At 42.4% G+C, this 25,109-nt stretch overlaps 1 protein-coding gene across 3 annotated transcripts; it reads right to left on the bottom strand.

Moving 5' to 3' along the window:
* Positions 1-1,947: 1,947 nt before the first annotated feature.
* On the bottom strand, positions 1,948-25,097 carry LOC138950388 (CDC42 small effector protein 2-A-like). 3 transcript variants are annotated; one of them, XR_011450640.1, is made up of 6 exons: positions 24,953-25,097; positions 18,446-18,628; positions 15,063-15,173; positions 7,815-7,925; positions 2,845-3,884; positions 1,948-2,343 (listed from the first exon to the last, which is right to left on the bottom strand). XR_011450640.1 is itself a non-coding variant. In XM_070322128.1 (5 exons), exons 2-4 carry the CDS (start codon positions 18,500-18,502, stop codon positions 7,815-7,817), a joined length of 279 nt encoding a protein of 92 aa, XP_070178229.1. In that variant the 5' UTR covers positions 18,503-18,628; positions 24,953-25,097; the 3' UTR covers positions 1,948-3,884. The 3 variants fall into 3 exon arrangements, 2 of the variants coding, with proteins under 2 accessions (XP_070178229.1, XP_070178230.1); XM_070322128.1 differs by having other exon boundaries at positions 1,948-3,884; XM_070322129.1 differs by lacking the exon at positions 24,953-25,097 and adding an exon at positions 24,593-24,946 and having other exon boundaries at positions 1,948-3,884.
* Positions 25,098-25,109: the final 12 nt, after the last annotated feature.

Here is a 25,109-nt window from a genome sequence, read left to right as displayed (position 1 = left end):
ACACAGCCTGCAGCACCACCAGCAAACACAACAACATACACACAGAAAAAAAAAGTACACCAAAAACGCAATGGTATTAAGTGACCTATTCACCAATCCAACTATAGTATGTGTAATACAAGTACTGGTATCTCCGTTTCATGATCCCCCCCCCCCCCCCCTCTTCACACATGTAATGTAAACCATTCATGAAAATCTATTTCAAATGTACATCATTTATGAAAAGCTATTTCACATGTACATCATTTGTGAAAATCTACATATTTCCCATAAAAAAAAAGTATACATCTAAAACTTTCAGAAAACACAGAAAAAGACGAGCTTACAGACACATCTGAATCTTATTTGTTTTGACATTAATAACTTTGTATTTGATAAACCCTCACATCTGCACATTGCAATGAGGAAATCAGCACAGCCAATCTTTTCATTAATCGACAACGTCAAGAGAGTTTCTATCATTCCCAAACTGACAGTCTCCTACAGGTATACATGAGACAGAGCACAATTGGCAGAACTTCATTGCCTTTAATGCATAAACCATCACAGATAGCGGACAGCAGATTTACATTGTGAGCCTACCAGCAGCAACGTAGAATCAGAGAGAGAGAGAGAGAGAGAGAGAGAGAGAGAGAGAGAGGGGGAGAGAGGGGAAGAGAGGGAAAGAGAGAGAGAGGGGGAGAGAGAGAGAGGGGGGAGAGAGAGAGAGGGGGAGAGAGGGAGAGGGGAAGAGAGGGAGGGGGGGAGAGAGAGAGGGGGGAGAGAGAGAGAGAGAGGGGGGGAGAGAGAGAGAGAGAGAGGGGGGGAGAGAGAGAGGGGAGAGAGAGAGAGAGGGAGAGAGAGAGGGGGAGAGAGGGAGAGGGAGAGAGAGGGGGAGAGAGGGGGAGAGAGAGAGGGGGAGAGAGAGGGAGAGAGAGAGAGAGATATAGGGGGGGGGGGGGGGGGGGGGGTAAGAAGAGAGGGGAGAGAGAGAAGAAAAAGAAGTGGAAGAGGTGTGAAAGCCCACTTCTCAAGGTGTTGTATAGCTCTCAACAGCAAGAGGTCAAACGGTAATCCTGCATATCCTACAACTCAGTGTAAGGCACTACTGTAGTAACGTTACCTACATACTTAAGGCCACCAAAAAAAAAAGTTGGTTTAGGGTAACCTGACCCCCAAAAAATAGGGTCGGTAGGCAGACTTTATTTTTTTTATATAATTTATTTCAAAATTAAGTCAAGTTTCAAGGAGGTTACTTCCCTTAGTCTCGGTATGGTAGGCAAAATGTGGCAATGAAAAAAAGTTTTAGGATCGGCGGGAAAAATAGGGTCTGTTGGGTAACCCTAAACCAACATATTTTTTGTTGTTGCCGAACACCACCACGTATATGCCCATGCACGCTGACACAAGCAGCACATCTCACGTTGAACCTGAGCACACATTGAACTTTTTTTCAGCCTGTGACGACATTCACAGAAAGGGTATCAGCCTCTTCTCAACTTATCACAAAATGAACCCTGTAGGTTTCTTTGCCCTTCACAGTTTGCATACATTTTTTGTTTCGAGAAGTTCAAATGAATAAAGCACTGCACAGTTTCTCAACCCGTCATAGCTAACAGTATTTGCAACAAGAGCATGCGTACTTGAGAATTATTTTCAGACACCATTTGCCAACGTTTTTGGAAGAAAAAAGGACCGAGCAAGCAAAGCAAAAGATAGATCTGTTATATCTTCACAATGTCAGCTGTTCAGATCCTTGAAAAAAAATAAGAAACAAAATATTCTGAGCTTTGCGTTATTTCAAGTGAAAATGATTTTTAAGGTTAAAATTCTCATAAAGGCAACAAATATTTCATGCATAACGACCTGACAAATATTATTCCAGTCTGAATATTTGAGCACAAAAGCTTTCAAAGCATAGACAAGTGCCTACCTGCCACCCCATAACCACCCACCCCACCCCCCCAAAATAAAATAAAAATAAAAATAAATTTAAAAACCAAACTAACACACAGAAGGCGGGTACCTCAGCAATAGCCAATCAAAACAAGCACACACATTGACGTTCATTGATTCTTTCGTTCCATGCAAAGTTTTCAATCTTGCGAAGTATTTGCACTGTTGCATACACAAAAGAAAGTAATTTACTCTCTTGTTGTGCACAAAACAGTGAAAAGCCTGCAGCAGTTGAGAGCAAGGACAGTTGTATCCACTGGAGAGAAAGGCTAATAAACAGGTGAAAGTTTTGTCCATTTTCACTGACAAAAGTAGCATTGTCAGCTTTCGCTTTTAGAAAAGAAGGGACATTTTCATAAAACATACACTGGCACTTTCCACACTAGCAAAATCTAATGACAGTGATACCTGGGGTGTGAGGCCCCTCCAAAGTTTTGTCCATTTTCACTGACAAAAGTAGCATTGTTAGCTTTTGCTTTTAGTTTTAGAAAAGGGACATTTTCATAAAACATACACTGGCACTTTCCACACGAGCAAAATCTAATGACAGTTTGTTTGTTTGTTCGTTCATGGGCTGAAACTCCCACGGCTTTTACGTGTATGACCGTTTTTACCCCGCCATTTAGGCAACCATACGCCGCTTTCAGAGGAAGCATGCTGGGTATTTTCGTGTTTCTATAACCCATCGAACTCTGACATGAACTACAGGATCTTTTTTGTGCGCACTTGGTCTTGTGCTTGCGTGTACACACGGGGGTGTTCGGACACCGAGGAGAGTCTGCACACAAAGTTGACTCTGAGAAATAAATCTCTCGCCGAACGTGGGGACGAACTCACGCTGACAGCGGCCAACTGGATACAAATCCAGCGCGCTACCGACTGAGCTACATCCCCGCCCCGCAGTGGTACCTGTGATGTGAGGCCCCTCCAAAGAGAGGATTCCTTACCTTGTCCCTTTGTTACCTGTACCCGACTATAGGTAGCATTCCACCGTCTTACGTTTTTGCAGTAATGCATGCTCTTTGCCCTTTCATTGTCATCGCTTCTGTTATCGATCACTGCTTGTATGTTACTGTGTGTTATTACTATTTCTGTTTGGCTCATTGCTACATGACAGTAAGAGAGTATAGATGCGGCCAAAATTTGGAAGACGGATGATAATTTCTTAGCTTATAGCTTCTTCATTATTGCACCATGTCACACAGATTTAATATTACTGTGTTCTGTGTTCCTAAAGTTGTTAACTTTCTTTTATTCTGTATAAGAAAAACAGAATTACAGTTAACTAGGTTTAGTTCCTTAGATGTACATTACACTTCAATATTTTCAACTAAAAATCCATAGTACAAAACACTTGATTCCTTTGCTTGCGTCAAAAGAATCTCTTGTTCAGATTTTTATTTTTGTTAAGATGGCAATGGTGAGCAAAAGTAAACTAACTTAATATTCAAACTACCATATCTGCCATAACTTTTCACAGAAGCCAATAGATTAGACCCTTTGCCGTGAGATCTTAATATCACCGCTTGCACCCAAACCTCTACAAAGCTAGCATTTCAAACAATCGTACCAGAACATTGTCACACTTCTAAGTCAAGCAAAAAATAACTTCCAAACAGAATGAGGCCGTCTTGAAACGGAGACACACTGCTACACAGGACATTTCAGCAGTTCTACGTTCAGGAAAAAATAACTTAAAAACAGAAAGTACTCTGTCTTGAAACGCAGAAAAAATCTTTTGGTAGCGTTGAAGACGAATGTTTGGTGATGAAGTTACTCCTGTATCGAATTCAGCTGTGCTCCCCTGAAGCCAAGGGAGCTCATTCAAATCAGACCTTGTGCTGTGACCTCCCTTGCCCTGAAGTTACAGCTCACTACATCAAGTCCCAGCCTCTCGCAGAAAACACCAAATCTCACCCGGAAATAAAAATACTGGCGCTCCGTGGGCCCTGCAACCAGACACAAACATGGGATAAGTTGATGTTGTGTTGTGGTAAGTTTTGTGTTACATAGGTTGATCTTACTGTTTCTATGCATTCTATTCTAAACTAGTGTTGTTTTATCCCCGAGTACGCTAGTACAAGGGTCCAGCAGACTTTAATTGTGTGTGTGTGTGCGTGTCTCGACTTAACAGCCTATTGCTGGGAAACTACTGGGCGCAGTTCGTTAAAAAGTTGATACACTAACTTGATAATAGGTCCGATTGATCATATTAAAACTTCATAATGTTACCTGGGACCTAAATGCGAAATACCACAAACAAGAGGCGAAGCCTTCAAGGCTCACGTAAGAAATAGACAAACAGTAACACAAACTCACTACACGAAGCTTCGCAAAGTCTTAATACCAAAAACCCACAGCTACGGCGTGGTACTTTGACCCCAACATCGCTTCTCAAGTTTTGACATGCGAAGCTTCGCCGTAGCTCGCAACGAAGTTGGTTTTTTTTGTAAGAAGAGTGCTTTTCGATTCAAGATGGACGACGAAATCGGACTCAATACCATAGTGAAGAATGCATTTATCGACTTTGAACCTCCTACCTGTATTATTTTATACTGCGATGCATTGACATGTCGAATGACACTCGAAATCCCAGCGCTCACGCCAACTGGTCCCGGCCGTGCTCAGTGAACGAAATAGAACACATACAACACATAGAACACATAGAACACGTCATCATCAAGTACGTAAAGTACAATTTGTGACGTAACGTACTCAGAAAGAAGCACACTACGCGCTGGTCGAGACTACGTGCATGCGCTTTCTGACTAATAAGATTTGAGACGCCAAGACATGAAAAGAAAAAGATAACTCTTGCCTTCCAGTCTCGGCCCGCTCAAAACCGAGACTTTCAGTAATTCCTTCGCGTGACGTCTAACCCTCTTACGCCATAATGTGACGTCTTCAAATGACGAAATGTTAAAGTTTCTACCACAGACATACACACGCACAAACACACACACACACACACACGCACAAACGCACAGACAGACAAAGTTACGATCGCATAGGCTACACTTACGTGAGCCAAAAACGACTTGGCGGCGGGGGGAATTCGCGGAGCCACAGCCAGCCTGGCAGTCTCATAGAACAGCCGAACGCGTCACACATTGACGAGAAATATAGCGTCATAAAAAGATTACGTCACAGTCAAAAGTCTTTGACGTCTTTTTCTCTCGCGCGGTGTGTGTGTGTGTTCATTTTGTGCACATGTGTTAGTGTTACTGTGTGTGTGTGTGTGTGTGTGTGTTTGTGTGTGTGTGTGTGCGTGCATGAGTCTGTACTCATGTGCGTGTGTGTGTGTGTGTGTGTGTGTAAGAGAGAGAGATAGAGAGGAAGAGAGAGAGGGAGTGAGGGAGAGAGAGTGTGTGTGTGTGTGTGAATGTGTGCATTTTCACTGTGATCAAATTACAAATAAAAGAGAAAGGCCAGTCACCACGCACATCCTCGGCTCGCATGCAATGTATTTATATAGCAAGGGAATGCCTGTAATTCACACAGATCAATCACTTGGTCTTAAACGTGCACAAGACAAAAACTTTTATACTGGGGGAGCGAGCCAATCTGAAGAGTACTCGGGTCCAGCGCGAGCGTTTTTTATTCAGTTAATTTGTAAAGCGCGGAGAGCACGATTCTTCATGGTTCGCGCTATCTAAGCTCTCATTATTATCATTATCATAATGTCATCCACACAAATGCTAAACAAAAGCCTTCCCCACAACTCATCTTTACCTTACTCGTATTTTCTGTTGCAGTAAAGGGGGCTCAAAGTCAGACATCAAGAAATGCCCCCCAAGAGAATACAGTTGGAACTGTCCTTGCGACCACCTGTCACAAGCAACCACCTCCCCACGACCACCGACCCAAATAATTCCATACATGTTTTCGTTTTTTTTTAATTCCCCTTTCTATAGCAAACACCTGTCTTACAACTACCCCTTTACGTCAGTCCCTTGGGTTTGTGAGTACAGACCAGTTCCACTGTATAAAGACATAAGTCTGGCATACACATACACATGGCATACACATACACATGGCATACACAAGCATGGGAACTATTAACAGACGGGACGACTTTCAGAGGTTGAAAAGTCAGATGTCAGCGGCACTTTTCGTTGTGAAAAACATTTTTCTGGCCCATATTGTGACAGCTGACACCCAGTGAAAGAAAGGTGTACAAGGCTGAGGCGTACAGGCAGGGTTTCATTGACTAGTGCGCCCTGCGCCATTATTGATTAAATCTGAAAATGTCCCATCACAATTTGCGTCAGTGCGTCAAATGGCGCATTGAGATTACATACCACCGCGCCACCAAATGAAAACTTTACATCGGATTACACACACACACACACACACAGAGATAAGACGGTATAGCGGCTAATTCTCAGATGGCACCATATTGCACCATTTTGCATCTTTGGTCAAAACGCGTACAGGCCTCTTTGGCGCTTCTTGCCTTCGACTATGTCCCATCGGAATTTGGTTGAGGGGGACAAATGTCCCATTGCCTTTTTCTCCCAGGCTAAACCCTGTACAAGAATGCTACAAACCGAGAACCAGCTTCAGGAGTCGATTGGTTGACATACCTTTAGTGTTGGCAGCCAAACAAAACTTAATGCTGTTTGTCATGCGCATCTCCCGCTTAAATGTAATTATCATTTCCTGTGATCACGTTCTTGGCCTGAAGGCTGTGTGCAACATGGCAAAATGGACCCACATACCATCTTTTACAATTTTCTTACGTGATCACACACAATGTCTTGACGTAAAGTACCCAAAATAAAAAGAATTCTCCCTCTCGCTGAGACTTTCATGTAAGCTTTTGACGCAATTAGTTCACGTGCGGGACATGATGTGAGCCTGAAGGAAAATCAAAATTAATTTGAACAAAATTGCAGTTTTTGACTCCTGGCATGAAAGTTAATGAAGCTTAATATTTATTTCAAACAGATAGTCAGCCGCCTGAGGGATGACTAAAAGCCTTAGGGGCTCCGTGGACGTGACAAGTTCAGTGACTATAAGACTCTATCCCTTTAACTCTTTGTCTCCCAGGTACGGATATATCCGTAGCCACTCATATTGTTCTATCTGACCTGGTACGGTTATATCCGTACACACAGTCACTTCAGTCGCTTCCTGTAACGTCGACTCTAACGCCTGCATTCCATCGTGTTGCTACACAGTTACTACAATTCTGAGTTACCTGCTGCAGTACAGCTGGTCTCGGCTAAAAAAAACTTGGGTCAACATAGGTGGGGTAGAAAGTGTTTAAGTCCTGATTTTCTTAAATCATTGGATATCTTTGTGTTAGGAAACGCTACCGTTGCTGAACTTTGGTTCAGTTTTGTGTGTTGCATGTAGTTGACTTATTTGTACTTTGTGGGGAAGTACCGATATTATATTTTGTAAACACAATATTTATGCTTGGACGAGAATGCAGGTGAACTTTCTAGTCCTGTCAAAACAAGTTGTTTACCATGCTGTTTTAGTCGTGAGTTCGTGGCGTTCGTTCGGATTAAGTGCGTCGGCGCTTTTGATGTACGTCATAGAGAATGTCGCTAGTTTAGTCCATGCACGGCTCGTATAATGTAGTTGTATCATGTTCGGTCTGGAATATTCTCGAGATTGAGTATTTACTATATATGCCAGCGCGATTTGAATGTTAAAAAGCTTCTATTTGAGTTCTGCTACGTTGTGCAGTTGTATGTATTGAATGCTGAATAAATCCTCGAACTCAATTTGACGAGTTGTTTTCTGCTGCTGCGAAGACGGGCGACGTAGAATAAAAGAACACAACTATACGACGTTTGAGAACTTGTGGCAATCTCAAGTGTCGTGTAACACTTTGAAGGGAGGTGCCAGTGTAGATGTGAACGAACCTAGGAAGGAGATTTGCGAGGTAGGTCGACCACAGAGATCTGTAGATGTCCGGGCGCCAGGTGGTGCTCGTAGTCTCCCTTGGACGACATCTGGTTCTGAACGGAATGAAGCTGCACACACAGTAAAAAAAAAAGTCAGGATCTCTTGTAAAAAATAACTCAAAACGTGAAGAAAAACAGCTCATTTTGGGTGAGAGAAATGTAAGTTTTACGTCCTCACGCATAGACCATTTATCCTGGACCGCCAACTAGCTCTCTCTCCGCTCTTTCTCTCTATTACGAGGTAGCGGCCTCTCGCATTTAGGAACCTACGCTTACAAGCCTTTCAGAAATCACGGGGACGTGATATCCGGTGTCGATTGTAAACATGGACGAAGTTGCCGAGGTAAGTTCTGAAAATGCTAAATAAAATAAACTCAGCAAAAGTGCATATGGAACTTGTTTTTCGATGAGTTTTGTTAAGTTTAGTTTGGAGTTTTGGAAAATCCAGTTCATTGTCACCTCCCATTGTCACAAATAACTGGAGCGTGCTTTCTTTTCACTGTCTTCAAATCACTGGCCTTTCAAACCGGACGCGACGCGCCCCTGAAAGTCGAGAGTTGTAACCTCGAAGGGTCACGTGACGAGTTGGCGGTCCAGGCTATTTGGTCTATGCCTCACGGTAGCCATTGGGGGTATGTGGGACAGGACAACCTGGCTTTGCATGAAGAAAAAGGAAATAACAAGAAGGGCAAAGCCCATACGACTCACATGCTTGACCTTGACCTTTACATGACCTTGACCTTCAGAGTCAAGGTCAAATAACTAAACCTAGCAATGACATCATACACTAAGAACTGCTTTACACATTTTTCCTACCAAAATACATGTGACCTTGAAGGTCATCCAAGGTCATGCAACACAAAGCTGTTAATTCAAGACATAGGAAGTACAATGGTGCTTATTGGCTCTTTCTACCATGAGATATGGTCACTTTTAGTGGTTCACTACCTTTAGTTTAGTGGCTAGAAGCGCTGACCAACAAGTGTTCAGATATTTTTCTAATTGTCGTTTCTAGATAGTAAAATATGTGCTGAAAACGGTCAGCTATCGCACCATCAAGAAATCGGTTCCCTAGTACCCCTTTAAGGCTCTGAAACCACCCCGGGTGGCAATATCGGGTCACAACAAAGAGTGTTCCCCATAGCCGGAAAGAGCCTCAACCGTGAAAGATAGAAAGAAAGGTATTGAACAAAAAAGACGCACAACACCAATGTGAACCATTTGTGTTATCATACTTATATTAAAATATTGATGACCATGGAATAAATGGGTTATTTTTAGATTTCTGACAAAAAATCGCGAAAAACATGACAAATTGTCTTTTTTATAGCCTAAACTATGAAAGATTTAAAGACAAGTATTGAACACAAAAGATAGCAATGGATAATGGCAACAACATTTGCTCTCATTGCTGTATAAAATTGTTGATTGTTTTTTAATACTTTTCCGTTTTTGTGGATTTCACAAAGCATACCAATTAAACGGCAGTCCATGTAACTCGTCCGAATTTTTGCGGTTAAGAGCCTCAACATTTGAAGATAGAAAGACTATCATTGAACAAAAACTATGGTAAACACTAATGTTAATAACTTTTGATCTCACACTGATATTGAAATATTAATGACCATGCAATTAATGGGCTATTTTCAGATTTGTGGGTACAAAATCGCCCAAAACATGACAAATTGTCTTTTTTCTAGCCTAAACTATGAAAGATTTAAAGACAAGTATTGAATATAAAAGATTGCACGAGATAATAGGAACAACATGTGCACTCATTGTTGTACAAAATTGTTGATTGTTCTTGAATATTTTCCGTTTTTGTGGATTTCACAAAGCGTACCGATTAATCGGCAACCCGTGTCAATAATCCGAATTATTTCATGCTGCGCCAAAACGATTGAAAATGGATGGAATATTAGTGTTTGAAGACAAAAGGCGCACATTGTCATGTTAAGCATATCTTGTTACACCGTATACACATCAAAATCGTGATAGCTCTTGGTTTGAATGTTACAATGTTTGATTTTGTGCAAGTTACACACATTGATACTGACAAAATGTAATGATATTCCAGGACAATATATCCAGCGCGCTCTTTGGGTCCCCAAAACACTGTACATGGTGAGTCCCATTGTGGTGCCAAAGTAGAAAATAATTATATTCACTTTAGCGATAGTCCGCAGTGGACGACATCAAATGACACAGACTGTAATGATAACTCATAACTCGTCATCGCTTTCAGCAAACGCGTCAAAGTCAACCTCCTCATCTTCTTCCTCGTCTTCCTCGTCATCCTCTTCTTCACAACCACCATCTGCCAGAAGATCGATCAGCGACACAGGTAGGATGGGCTTGAGGCACCACACGGGTTCCAGGACACCATCTGCATTTTTCGTCCATCCCTGCCCCTGGTCGTAGGGTTTGGGCCTCTCCAGAATGCCTTCATGAGCACGCTTGTACAGGGCAACGCGGTGGTTTACTCGCTGAATGTGCGGCATCAGAGCAGATTGGCAGGGAGGCATGCGGGCTAGATCGACCTTACACTTGGACGTGAGTTTCTCGTTGTCTCCCACCATCTTGCGGAGTAGCTTTCCACGAACGACATCAACTGATTTCTCGCGACTGTAATTGTACATCAGGCACGTAAACTCTTCCAACTGCTTCACCACCCGAAGTTTGACATCCCAGTCGTCACCAAGCTGCCTGAATGCCGTGTGAAACTTGGGATTTTTCTCCAGTTTCTTAATGGCTTCACCTTTCCTTTGAATGCACTGGTGCAGTCCTCTCCGCTGTACACATATAACCCAAGAAGAGTGGCACAGTAGTCATGCCCCAGGGACTCTGCAAGCTCAGAGAGGTTGATCAGTTGCCGATGTTTTCCTGATCCCGTATCCAGGTATACAGTCAACTTGATGGCTTCAGCGTGGTAGAGAAGAATGACAAAGATGTCCGTGTCCGGGGTTCTGACCACAGAGTTCTTGTATCCCAGCGCTGCGGCATGATGGAGGTTCAGCACCACCCATCGTGACTTTGTCCAAGTCCAATGGTTCGTCTAGTTGCTGTGACTTGACGAGAAGTAGAAACGCGAGGTCGCTTTGCACCTGGTACTGGAGGGCCTTTCCTTGTGGGGATGTGAGCGTGACCTTCTTGCTGCAAGCCTCCATTGTCTTAAGTTTCTGCCTCTTTATAGTGTCAAAGAAGCTTCCTGGCTCTCCACTTTGAAGGCGGGTGATGAAGTCAGTTTTGGCGACCATGCCTTTAGCTTCCGCCTGAAGCAAGTCCCGTTCGACGTCCATGCGGACAGGGGCACCAGACGCCAAGGAGTAGAGCCTGTCTTTGTCTGAGATGGAAAACGGGTTCGTGAAGTTCTTGACAGCAGTGATGACTCTCTGAACAGCCTCCTCGCTTTTCTTGATTTCGGCCTTCTCCAGTTCGCGATGTCTCCCCACCTTTGGACAGTCTGGATCGTCGAGGAGGTTCACCATCTCCAAGGTCTTTTCTTAGACTGGGATGTCAAACTTCGGGTGGTGAAGCAGTTGGAAGAGTTTACGTGCCTGATGTACAATTACAGTCGTGAGAAATCAGTTGATGTCGTTCGTGGAAAGCTACTCCGCAAGATGGTGGGAGACAACGAGAAACTCATGTCCAAGTGTAAGGTCGATCTAGCCCACATGCCTCCCTGCCAATCTGCTCTGATGCCGCACATTCAGCGAGTAAACCACCGCGTTGCCCTGTACAAGCGTGCTCATGAAGGCATTCTGGAGAGGCCCAAACCCTACGACCAGGGGCAGGGATGGACGAAAAATGCAGACGGTGTCCTGGAACCCGTGTGGTGCCTCAAGCCCATCCTACCTGTGTCGCTGATCGATCTTCTGGCAGATGGTGGTTGTGAAGAAGAGGATGACGAGGAAGACGAGGAAGAAGATGAGGAGGTTGACTTAAACGCGTTTGCTGAAAGCGATGACGAGTTTTGAGTTATCATTACAGTCTGTGTCATTTGATGTCGTCCACTGCGGACTATCGCTAAAGTGAATATAATTATTTTCTACTTTGGTACCACAATGGGACTCACCATGTACAGTGTTTTGGGGACCCAAAGAGCGCGCTGGATATATTGTCCTGGAATATCATTACATTTTGTCAGTATCAATGTGTGTAACTTGCACAAAATCAAACATTGTAACATTCAAACCAAGAGCTATCACGATTTTGATGTGTTTACGGTGTAACAAGATATGCTTAACATGACAATGTGCGTCTTTTGTCTTCAAACACTAATATTCCATCCATTTTCAATCGTTTTGGCGCAGCATGAAATAATTCGGATGATTGACACGGGTTGCCGATTAATCGGTACGCTTTGTGAAATCCACAAAAACAGACAATATTCAAGAACAATCAACAATTTTGTACAACAATGAGTGCAAATGTTGTTGCTATTATTCTGTGCAATCTTTTATATTCAATACTTGTCTTTAAATCTTTCATAGTTTAGGCTAGAAAAAAGACAATTTGTCATGTTTTGGGCGATTTTGTACCCACAAATCTGAAAATAGCCCATTAATTGCATGGTCATCAATATTTCAATATCAGTGTGAGATCAAAAGTTATTAACATTAGTGTTTACCATAGTTTTTGATCAATGATAGTCTTTCTATCTTCAAATGTTGAGGCTCTTAGCCGCAAAAATTCGGACGAGTTACCTGGACTGCCGTTTAATTGGTATGCTTTGTGAAATCCACAAAAACAAAAAAGTATTAAAAACAATCAACAATTTTGTACAGCAATGAGAGCAAATGTTGTTGCCATTATCCATTGCTATCTTTTGTGTTCAATACTTGTCTTTAAATCTTTCATAGTTTAGGCTATAAAAAAGACAATTTGTCATGTTTTTCGCGATTTTTTGTCAGAAATCTAAAAATAACCCATTTATTCCATGGTCATCAATATTTTAATATAAGTATGATAACACAAATGGTTCACATTGGTGTTGTGCGTCTTTTTTGTTCAATACCTTTCTTTCTATCTTTCACGGTTGAGGCTCTTTCCGGCTATGGGGAACACTCTTTGTTGCGACCCGATATTGCCACCCGGGGTGGTTCCAGAGCCTTAAAAGGGTACTAGGGAACCGATTTCTTGATGGTGCGATAGCTGACCGTTTTCAGCACATATTTTACTATCTAGAAACGACAATTAGAAAAATATCTGAACACTTGTTGGTCAGCGCTTCTAGCAACCGTACTACTTATTTTGGTCACATTTCATAAGGGTCAAAGTGACCTTGACCTTGATCATATGTGACCAAATGTGTCTCATGATGAAAGCATAAAGCTAGGATTCCATTCTTACGGCTGCGGTGCGGCTCCGGCGACGGCAGCGGCGACGGCAATTTGAAAAACATTGATGAAAGAAGGGATGACCCCATTCACACGGGTGCGGTACGGCGACGGCGACGGCCCGGCGTGCGTGCGTTTTTTCAAGAAAGCTCCATGTGGCTTTCTGGACTGCCGTCGCCGGACGCCGTCTGGTATTTTGTGGGCGTGTCTCTTTTCCCGCGTTTTTCTCAGAGCCTTTCCGAGCACAAAGAGACGAAAATACTGCTGAAACCTTTCGCCATCGAGTTGCAGTTCTTGAACAAGATGGTGATGGGTTCCATACTGCCGTCTTTTCTCCAAAATGGCATGCACCCACCAGCGATGTCGTCTCTTTTGGCGTTTTTTCATTTGGCGGTACGCTAATAATATTAACATAAATTGTTCTTCATTATAAATGACAGTTTGCATGAGACGAGACCAATGTGGAGTCATGGCGGCATTGGCCGGAAGAGAACATATCCGGACGACGTCGCCGTTATATACGGTTCACGACAATGCGTTTTTCTCGCCAGAGCCGGATGCCGTTGCCGTCGCCGGAGCCGCACCGCAGCCGTAAGAATGGAATCCTAGCTTAACATGTGCCCCACATAATTTTTAAGTTTGAAACAGTTATCTTCCATAGTTCAGGGTCAAGGTCACTTCAAAATATGTATACAATCCAACTTTGAAGAGCTCCTGTGACCTTGACCTTGAAGCAAGGTAAACCAAACAGGTATCAAAAGATGGGGCTTACTTTGCCCTATATATCATATATAGGTGAGGTATTCAATCTCAAAAACTTCAGAGAAAATGGGAAAAATGTGAAAAATAGCTGTTTTTTAGACAACATTTATGGCCCCTGCGACCTTGACCTTGAAGCAAGGTCAAGATGGTATGTATGTTTTTTGGGGCCTTGTCATCATACACCATCTTGCCAAATTTGGTACTGATAGACTGAATAGTGTCCAAGAAATATCCAACGTTAAAGTTTTCCGGACGGCCGGCCGGACGGACGGACGGACGGACGACTCGGGTGAGTACATAGACTCACTTTTGCTTCGCATGTGAGTCAAAAATAAGCAAAAAAGGGCAATTTCATTTCATTTATTAATCCTATTGCTGTTTAAAAAACAAAGGAATACTGTACTCACCAATACAAGAACGAGACAGGACGGTCCGGATTTTTCGCTTATATCCACAGTCACTTCGTTGTTTAGAATTCCATAAGCGAAAATTCGTACCGTCCTGTCTCGTTCTTGTATTGGTGAGTACAGTATTCCTTTGTTTTTTAAACTTTGTTCATCTTACCACAGTCACTTCGTTGTTTAGAATCCTATTGCTGTGAAATTTGAATTGCTTCCTCCCAGCACCAAGAGTCACACTACCAACGTGAGAGTGTTTCATTTGTTCTTATTCTATACACAGATACACGAGAGAGAGAGAAAGAATAAAACCTTATCGAGCCTATGTGAGAGCTTACTGTATCGGAGTTGACACTAATGCTACTGACATACTTTTATCCCATATTATGGCATTTGTTTTTAATCTTATTCTACACACAGATACAGGAGATAGAGGGAGAGTAAAACCGTATTGAGCCTATGAGAGCTTACCGAATTGGAGTTGACTGTATTGCGGCTGACATACTTTCATCACATATTATGGCATTTCTTCTTATTCTACATACAGATACAGGAGGGAGAGAGGGAGAGAGAGAGAGAGAGAGAGAGAGAGAGAGAGAGAGAGAGAGAGAGAGAGAGAGAGAGAGGAGAGAGAGAGAAAAAGAGAGAGAGAGAGAGAGAGAGAGAGAGAAGGTAAAACCTTATCGAGCCTAGATATGAGAGCTTACCGAATTGGAGTTGACTGTATTGCGGCTGACATCACTGGAGCCTATGTGAGCTGTGTGCCTAAAGTCTGTAGGTAGACCTATCATACTCGGGTCCAGCCTCCGTCGCCTTTTCTGTAACACAAAATCTGGTTTTAAAAGCGTTGCACAAGGGAACCTCCATTTTAAGGTATTAAAAGGAAGTTCACCTGTAAAAAAAAACGTGCAAATATTTTTTATTTTTTAAATGAAGTTCTCAATATTCAAACTGCCATCATCATTTATGTAACACGCAATTAGGGTTTTAAAAGAATTAAATAAACACATAAACATGTTTGTAATAAAAAATCTTGAGTTGAGTTTTTTAAAAACACTCCAAAATGATAATTTTGTAAATTAATAGTTGATTTAAACTGTTTTGTAACTTTCACATGGATAACCTGACAAAGAACCGCCTCAAGCGCAGCAGCTTCTTACATGAAAGCAAGAGACTTGCCAGAGAGCACCAAGCCTCTGTACCTCCATCAGCACTACCAATCAGTTTCTCAGATCTGCCGCAGCCATGGAATGAAGACTACAAGAATCTTCACATCTCCACCACAGTCCCCTACGTTACCTCAGGAGATTCCCAGAACGACACTGCCAGGCGCACCCTAACACTCGCCATGATTGCTGAACGGTACCCTGAAGACGCCTTGATTCACGCGTATACAGACGGTTCAGCAACAAACGCCGTGGCCAATGGAGGAGCAGGTGTACTTGTCAGATCTCCTGAGGGGCACACTTCTACAGCAGGGATACCAACAGGAAAGTACTGCTCAAACTATGCAGCAGAAGTTCAGGCCATCATGCAAGCAGCCTCCATGATTCATGACTCGGAAAGCGAATGCCCCCAAGTTGTTTTCCTCTCTGATGCACTGTCTGCCTTGGAAGCCCTTGCAGGAAACAAACTTCCACGTCTGATGGAGAAACTCCAGGAGCTTGCCAAGACTCGACGAGTAGTCCTGCAATGGGTTCCAGCACACTGCGGAATTCCAGGCAATGAAACAGCTGATGAGCTCGCCAAACTCGGAGCCAGGGAGGAACAACCAGACAACCCGGTCAGCTTCGCTGAAAAGAAAACCCTCGTGAAGGCAGCAATGCGACCACAATCCACGAGAGACGCATATCATCTCCTAGAACGATGGCAGCAAGTAGTGATCATGCGACTACGAACTGGTCACTGTCGCCTCAACGCCCACATGTTCAGGAAGCTGAAGCTGACCCCATCACCAACCTGTCCCTGTGGTCTGGAAGACCAGACTCCAGAACATGTCTTAATGACATGCCCCCAACTCAAACCAATCAGAGACAAAGTGTGGCCAGCATCAGTCCGTCTCCGCACCAAACTCCATGGGAACAGACAAGACCTGGAAGCCACGACGTCATTCGTCTCGCAGACTAACCTGATGGTGTGACGGCGAACGCAAGAAGAAAAAGAAGTAACTTTCACATTTCAAAAACCAAATATCTAACCCCCACTCCGCTTATCAACTGAAATGAATTGATGACACCTTAAACTCCACTGCATACAAACACAGACACATCAAACAAAAATATTACATGCAAACACACATGCATAAGCCCACACCCCACAGACAGACACCACAAAACAATTTAAAAGAAACGGTCAAGACACTAGACAATTATAGACGGGCGAAGTGGCGCAGTTGCAAGACGTCGGCCTCCTAATCGGGAGGTCGTGAGTTCGAATCCCGGTCGCTGCCGCCTGGTGGGTTAAGAGTGGAGATTTTTCCGATCTCCCAGGTCAACTTATGTGCAGACCTGCTAGTGACTTAACCCCCTTCGTGTGTACACGCAAGCACAAGACTAAGTGCGCACGGAAAAGATCCTGTAATCCATGTCAGAGTTCGGTGGGTTGTAGAAACACGAAAATACCCAGCATGCCTCCCCCGAAATCGGCGTATGCTGCCGGAATGGCGGGGTAAAAACGGTCATACACGTAAAAATCCACTCGTGCTAAAACCATGAGTGATTGTGAGAGTCTAAGCCCATGAACGACGAAGAAGACTAGACAATTATAGCATGTAGTGTTCAATTACAATTTACCGCTAATTCTTCTTCTTTCTTCTTCTCGATCGCTCAGACATACCGCTAATTAAATTTGAAGAATTGCCCATAACACAAAGAACAACCCCTCAGTGTGTAAGTAACAATCGAGCCATTGTACATGGAGTTATGTTTGACCACAACAGCATCTTTGATCCATGCACAAATGTAACATGAGCCTCCATGAGGAAGAAAACAAGCATGTCTTGAATAGTACTAGGTCTGTTTGTTTTGAAAACCAGAAAGCAAGGAAAATGCAATAGAAGGCTCAAGGTTTGAATGCTTGATCTGCAGTGTGCCTCCGACACAAAAAAAACTCCATCATCTTCTATGCAGTGCCCATGACATGAGAAGCGCCTGTCAATTTCAAACTAAAAAATAAATAAATCGGGAAAATAATCATAGCGAGTTTTCTAAACTGTCAATATTCAATCCTGGCAGGCAGTGGGTACAAACGAAAACAGTTATGCATGATATTGCACTGTAGGTAATATGAATGCCTAATTGAAAGTAGATAGCATTGTGTATAATACTATACCAGGCGATTCAAGATCTGCATAGGTTAGGTTCTCTAGCTGGCAGTATGGGACGCAGTGAAAGGCATATGATTAAGTTACTAAAAGGTTCTTTGTCATGGGCTGAAACTCCCATACATGTACACTCATTTGTTTCCCCTGCAATACTCCAATTTTCAGGGGATGCAAGTACACATGAAAAAGGATAAGGCACTAGCAGGTCTGCACATAAGTTGACCTGGGGATAAAACAAATCTCCACTCTCATTCGATTAATTAAGCACAGCCCGGATTGGAACCTTCAACCTTTCACGTGGGAGGCCGACGTCTTATCCACAAGGGTACTGCACCCGTGTGGTTAAGTAGACACGTGGGGGAATTCGGGGGCTGTAATAGGATGGTCTCACACATCCCTTTTCCGATCATCAAAGCATAACGCTACGGAAGTTGGTCATTTTTGGCCGATATCCAAAAGCATATTGGCAATAACAAAGATGCATGGTTCCAGTTTCTTACACGTGTATAAAGTACATGCATACCTCGCCAGGTTTGTTTCTGTGACTAGTCGACAGACGATATGCCATTTGCTTTGTGTGTGCTTTTGTTGTTGCTTACTGTACATGACATACATTACGTGTAAAATCCAGTTCTTTAACAGGCAACAAACCTTGCAAATTTCCAGAAGCTGCAATCGTCGGCATTATACTTGTCTCGTCTAAATATCGGACCCTATTGCTATGCTGAAAACACAATAGCTGTTAACAACAGAGGTGTGAGTACTCACGGGTTGTGGCTGTTCTGTGATGCAGCAGCTGAAGCAGAGCAAGGCGTCGCCCATCATGAGGAATCTGTCTGCCGCACTAGCCTCTTAAATCCAGTCTCTGTCTCTCTGCAGTCTCTCTCCGTCTGCCTGTTTCTCTGTGTGTGTGTCTGTCTGAGCCGTTGAACCTCAGCAGCAGATCCTGAGCTGTCAACAACAACAAACATTTCTGTTAGTCTTCTAAATTGTGCACTAAGGATGATGGTATCATTACTATTAGCACAGTGGAACTCTCTTCTCAAGACCTCAAAAAAATCTAAGTAAAACAGAGAATAGTAAACATCGGAAACTTGTAATTAAAATTATTTTTTATTAAACGATCCAAAAACAATTTCATCTTATTCTTCGTCATTTTCCGATTCCAAAAACATATACATGTTATATTTGGATTAAAAACAAGCTCTGAAAATTAAAAATATAAAAATTATGATCAAAATTAAATTTCCAAAATCATTTTAAAAACTATTTCATCTTATTCCTTGTCGGTTCCTGATTCCAAAAACATATAGATATGATATGTTTGGATTAAAAACACGCTCAGAAAGTTAAAACGAAGAGAGGTACAGTAAAGCGTGCTATGAAGCACAGCGCAACCGCGCCAAACAGGCTCGTCACTTTTACTGCCTTTTGCACTAGCGGCGGACTACGTTCAGTTTCATTCTGTGAGTTCCACAGCTTGACTAAATGTAGTAATTTCGCCTTACGCGACTTGTTTTTTATAAGTGTTTGTCTGTCTGTCCACTCAAAAGACCGCTGGGTCAAGTAAAAAACCTCCCACTCCCGGGGCGGGGATATAGCTCAGTTGGTAGCGCGCGCTGGATTTGTATTCAGTTGGCCGCTGTCAGCGCGAGTTCGATCCCAGGTTCGGCGGAAATTTATTTCACAGAGTCAACTTTGTGTGCAGACTCTCTTCGGTGTCCGAACCACCCCCCGTGTATACTACATTGGGTGTGCACGTTAAAGATCCCACGATTGACAAAAGGGTCTTTCCTGGCAAAATTGCTTAGGCACAGTTAATAATTGTCTACCATACCCGTGTGACTTGGAATAAGGCCGTGAAAGGTAAATATGCGCCGACATGGCTGCAATCTACTGGCCGTATAAAATTTCATCTCACATGGCATCACTGCAGAGCACCTAGAACTGTACCCACGGAATATGCGCGATATAAGCGTCATTGATTGATTGATTGACTAACGACCTGCAAATCATAAGATGCTTACTCACTGTCACTTCATTCAGGTCTACCTTGTTTATAAATAACACAAACAGTGATGCTAACTCACTGTCATTAAATTGACGTCTGCCTTGTTTATAAATAACACAAACAGTGATGCTAACTCACTGTCATTAAATTGACGTCTGCCTTGTTTATAAATAACACAAACAGTGATGCTAACTCACTGTCATTAAATTGACGTCTGCCTTGTTTATAAATAACAGTGACAGTGATCATATGAGTATGCGTGTGCAGGGATTGGCTTGGGCGTCGGTCATCGATGTTTTGCCATGTTAAATTCGGTAAAGACCGACACACATGGGTCTCAATCCGTCAACTGACCAATAGACATGCAGCAGAGTCAGTCAGCTCGTCTTATTTTTGTCTGCTGTCTTGTTTTTTCCCCTTTTTCCCCTTCCTTAATTAATAGAAATAAATATGGTTATTGTGTCCTCAGACCTTTTATTCCTCTTCATGTAAAACCATTGGAAAATAAACAAAGAAAATGAAGAAATGAATTGAATTTTTCTCTCATTTGTACATTGTAAACAACTTTCAGAAGTGTCTCCTCACTGTCGTAATGCACAATTGCGGCAGTCCCGTGGTGGAAGGAAAGGGTTTTTTCTTGACTGATTGGATTGCAAAATCAAAATGACTGGTTGATTCATGGCTGAGTCAATCAATCAATGAGGCTTATGAGGCTTATATCGCGCATATTCCGTGGGTACAGTTCTAGGCGCTCTGCAGTGATGCCGTGTGAGATGAAATTTTATACGGCCAGTAATTGCAGCCATGTCGGCGCATATTTACCTTTCACGGCCTATTATTCCAAGTCACACGGGTATAGGTAGACAATTATTAACTGTGCCTAAGCAATTTTGCCAGGAAAGACCCTTTTGTCAATCGTGGGATCTTTAACGTGCACACCCAATGTAGTGTACACGGGAGGGGGGGGAGTTCGGACACCGAAGAGAGTCTGCACACAAAGTTGACTCTGAAATAAATTTCCGCCGAACCTGGGATCGAACTCACGCTGACAGCGGCCAACTGAATACAAATCCAGCGCGCTACCAACTGAGCTATATCCCCGCCCACAAGTATACTCATATGATCACTGTCACTGTTATTTATAAACAAGTCAGTCAACGGACCTCTAGTGGACAAAACCCAAGCCAATCCCTGCGTGTGCTGAAGTGAGACTAAGGATGGTGTGGAGGATGCTCTCTGCAAGACAAGAGTGTGACTCAATAGCCACAGCCCGATACAGTGGAACCCCCCTTTTAAGACCTTCAAAAATCTGAGCAAATTGGAGTCTTAAAATGGAGGTACATTTACACAGGTAAGGCCAAAAAACAAATAGGTGTGGTTAAGGTAACATAGCCAAAAAAAATAGGGTAGGAAGGTAGGCAATCACTTTTTTTTTAAACTTTTTTTTCTAATGTGTACAAATCAAACCTACTTGACAGGAAAATAAGTGTGTGACTCGAGCGCTTTCGCTTTCATTGCGTTTTCTGCACTCGGTTTTTTTGTTTTGTTTTTTTGTTTTTTTGGACAAATGTAATAAAAAGTTATAGGGTTGGCCCCTAAAAATATGGTAGGTCGGGTTACCGTAACCACACCTATTTGCTTTTTTAGGCCTTATGAAGATAACGTCTGAGAAAGGAGGGTCTCAAAAAGACGGAAGTCTTAAAAGGGGGGTTCCACTGTACTAAACAAGTGTTGACCTTGACGGGGTCAAGAACGCCACCACGTGGTGACACGGGGGTGGGACATGGATACTGTCTCTGGCATATTACTATATATATAGAGGTTAAAACACAAGTGTTTTTTTTATATGGCTTGTATTTCAGTCAAGACCCAGCGGATGAATATCATAAGGGACTCACGAGCCTCTTGATCACAAGAGAGAAATAGAACAGCAAATAACAGATTACGTCCCCATAATATGACATGATGGACGACAGACGTCAAGAAATCTATGACGCTGTGATGATAATCTTGGCAAGTCGAGACTAAAACTCAGCAATAGCACTGAACGACTCTCGCGCAAGTTCTCAAAAGCGTGGTAACCCGTTGCACATCTGGTCGACAGGTACATGTGCACTTTGGAATGTCAAGGACGACAGAAAGTAGAGCCAGCTATGTATTTCGTGCACCTTTATTTATCCACTATTTTATGTGTTATAAGAGTGCAATAGTTACATCATAGATGTAACAAGAGAACAATGGAAATACAAGAAATATACCTCGAGTACATTTACAGAGACAAAGAAGGGAGGTCATGGGATATATATATATCACAACTACTACGGTACATGCGATGAAAGGACACCCTAAGGACTGAGCCAAAACTGTGGTTACAGGACAGGTAAATGACAGCAAAGTTACAAGAGAATGTCTCCTAGTCCTAATTCTTAGGTTTCCTATCATCGCAGGGGCCTAACATCACAAATACCACGTATAGTAATATTACCGTATAGTATACAACTGGGGTTTTCCATTGTTTTCAGAAGGAAGTTTCTGAGATGGAAAACGTCACTTTTGGGGTTAAAGTCTCGTTTTCCCCTCTCACAATGGAAACGTGGAGGGACTATACAGTTATAACCACACTTAACATGACGGCATAAAACTAAGGCCAGATGACAAGGCCGCCAGTGTGTACATGCTGTCTTGACTAGCACTCAGACTCTACATGGAATGCATGAGAAAGTTTAAAGCCAACATGGCACCCCACTCACTGGAAAAAAGCTATACAAAAGTAATAATAGTATTATATCTTAGCTGTCAGCTGCTCATAAAAGTTAACACTTTTTTTTTTAAATAAAAAATTAAAGGAAGTCCAATTGTATTTGTACCTTTGTCAGAATTATGCTGGAGTTTTTTTTCTGTGATAATGTCTGCATAGCGGCATTGTGTACTCTATTAATAATCAAATAAATAAGGTACTTTGTATGTAATAATGTATGAGCAATTATTATCGGGATCACAAGGTTAACAATAACATTACGTTACATATCATCCTGCTGTTGCTGAAGACATTGTGGTTAAAGTTTATGATGGGAACTTTGTGCAGACAAAGAAACTGACTGATGAATGTATACATTTATGTGCAGTAGACCCCCCCCCCCCCCCATTTTAAGCCCCACACACACATTCTTCACAACCTTCTAAAATTATCTCAATACATATCAAAAACCAATTTTTCCAGATTTTTGTAAAGATCTTAAAAAAAAAGAAAAAAAAGTAGGTTCCACTGTATTATACAATGTGTACTTAACACTGAGAAACTGTCACAAATGAAAAGTCACAGCAAAGTTTCCTTTTTTCAAACTCAAAGGCTGTCATGTGTGTCAGCTGACCCCTTGCTTGTTTTACAGGATGCTCAGGGAAACGGAAATCAGGAAATGACGAAGGATCTCATAAATTATCTCAAAGTCACGACATCAACTGTGAGTGTGAACAGCTTTAAACACAAAATACTTTAAATAGAAAGCACAAGACACTGAGACTGAGAGTGACAATTATATTAAGTCTTCGTAGTAAAGTGGAACCCCCTTTTAATTTAAGAGTAAGACCCTGACATTTCTCACACTTTTTGTTCATATCATAGCCTCTGTAAATTTCCCCCCATTTTATTTTTAACTTAAAGACTCTGTCCTTTTTAAGACTTGACTATCTCAGATTTGTTTTGGTCTTAAAACTGAAAGTGGAGTTCCACTGTACATCAGCTGTGAGTGTGAACAGCTTTAGTTTAAACAGGAAATAGAAAGCACAGGACATTGACAGTGACATTATATTTACCCTTAGTAAGATAGTCTCTGTAGTACACTAGCTGGGCTTAAAGTCAACTGTGAACCTCTCCCAACAAAATCGTTTCATCACATGTCAAAGCAGCCTGGATTGATCAGCTTGATGTGTTTACTGAGGTGTGACATGCACTTCTGCTGGCTACAGTAACTCATGACAATCATCCTTCTTACAAAATGTACTGGTAATATCTTAACGACGACAAGTATACATTCCCCGTCAACACATTCCCTGCCCACCTAGAAGTTGAACTTGAAGCCTTCTTTTTACTGTTTTTGCCACTGTCCCTATATTCCACCACCTTTTTTGCCCCCAAATTTGTGAAGACAAGCAGCTTTTCTGTCTCTTTGTTCGTCGTGTTGTTTTTGTTCAACTAAGTTGGAAAACCTGATTTTTTCAACTTAAATAAGTTGCAACTTGCATAGGTCTAAGATTTTTTTGTTAACAGATTAACTTTAAATCAGACGCCAAAGCTGGTACTGGTGCTGGTAGATCTACTATTAAAGCATGGAAACAAACACACGCACAAAAACAGTCGTCATCACTGAGTGTTATCAATCACACGCCCACTGCAGCACATGCACAGGCTACAATTTAAGAGTGAGGATGCTTTATAGCTTTAGTAGCTGTTGAGATGGCAAAAGAAAAAGAAAAAGATTACAGCATTTAGTGATTTACACTTACAAAAATACAGCAAGAAGTGTATTATTGCTGATTGCAATTTGAATCATCAAGTTCCTGTCCTGTTCCTTCACGTCCATGCCATGGATCAGATTTTAAAAGAAATGAATCAATATTCAATTACATAAAGTCTGTGAATGTAATTTAAATGTGTGAAACAAAACCTAAGCGGTAATAAATCCACAGAGCTGACTTAAAGGTAAAGTAGGAAAATTGGGTGTAACACTAACAAACTAAAAGTACCACTACCAGTACTTGTGACCAGTTGTGGGGACTTGACTTCTGTGAACTACTCAGAAGTACTGAACTACTATCAGTAAGTAGATGGTAACGGTGGTGGAGGCCTGCTCAAATCGTTAAAAATCTGCCCAAATCATTAAACCTCAAGTTCAGTATCCTCTCACCCTAGTGTTGAAGTATTCCCACAGTGCTTTCAGTACATCGCAGCCATACTCGAGGAGTCCTAGGGTGTCGGTTCTTTCAACAGATAGACAAGCCGTTATCTCGGCCCCTCGTCGGTTCACTGATAAAACGTTTCCACCACCACAGCGAGAGCCGCTTCCCTGGCTAGGCACGGGATGCTGATTATCCCACCTCCACTCGACCTCACCCTACACGCCTCACTGAACTTGACTATCCATCATTTCACTTCCGAAAATGGCGACAGAATCATCGGCGACGAAACTTTCAACACATTCCCACACACACATGCCGATACTGGCGAAAGACCGCCTGACAGGCCACTGATCTTGCTGGGAACTTACCTCCAAGTCCTCCAACTTTATGTAGGCATGGTGGAATGGTAACCGTCCCAACGAAACGGGGGCAGGAAAACGCTAGTTTAGTCAGAGGAAACAGACAGTAGCACTAGCACAGACAGCCTTCTGACCTTTTCCGAACCCGGAAACAGCACTTTCTGTC

The sequence above is a fragment of the Littorina saxatilis genome, linkage group LG16 (genome assembly GCF_037325665.1).
Source record: "Littorina saxatilis isolate snail1 linkage group LG16, US_GU_Lsax_2.0, whole genome shotgun sequence".
In the NCBI taxonomy this organism is placed as follows: Eukaryota; Metazoa; Mollusca; class Gastropoda; order Littorinimorpha; family Littorinidae; genus Littorina; species Littorina saxatilis.
The sequence above is the reverse complement of the archived record's forward strand: the minus strand, read 5'-3'. Positions and strand labels throughout refer to the sequence as shown.

What these genes read in the sequence shown, in the direction of transcription:
- LOC138950388 (XM_070322128.1), bottom strand. Translation starts at nt 18,502, where the DNA reads ATGATGGGCGACGCCTTGCTCTGCTTCAGCTGCTGCATCACAGAACAG. An exon ending in TCACAGAACAGCCACAACCC is followed by an intron (nt 15,174 to 18,445) that starts GTGAGTACTCAC and finishes TTTGTGTTACAG; the next exon opens with AAAAGGCGACGGAGGCTGGA. An exon ending in ATACAGTCAACTCCAATTCG is followed by an intron (nt 7,926 to 15,062) that starts GTAAGCTCTCAT and finishes CTGTGTGTGCAG; the next exon opens with CTTCATTCCGTTCAGAACCA.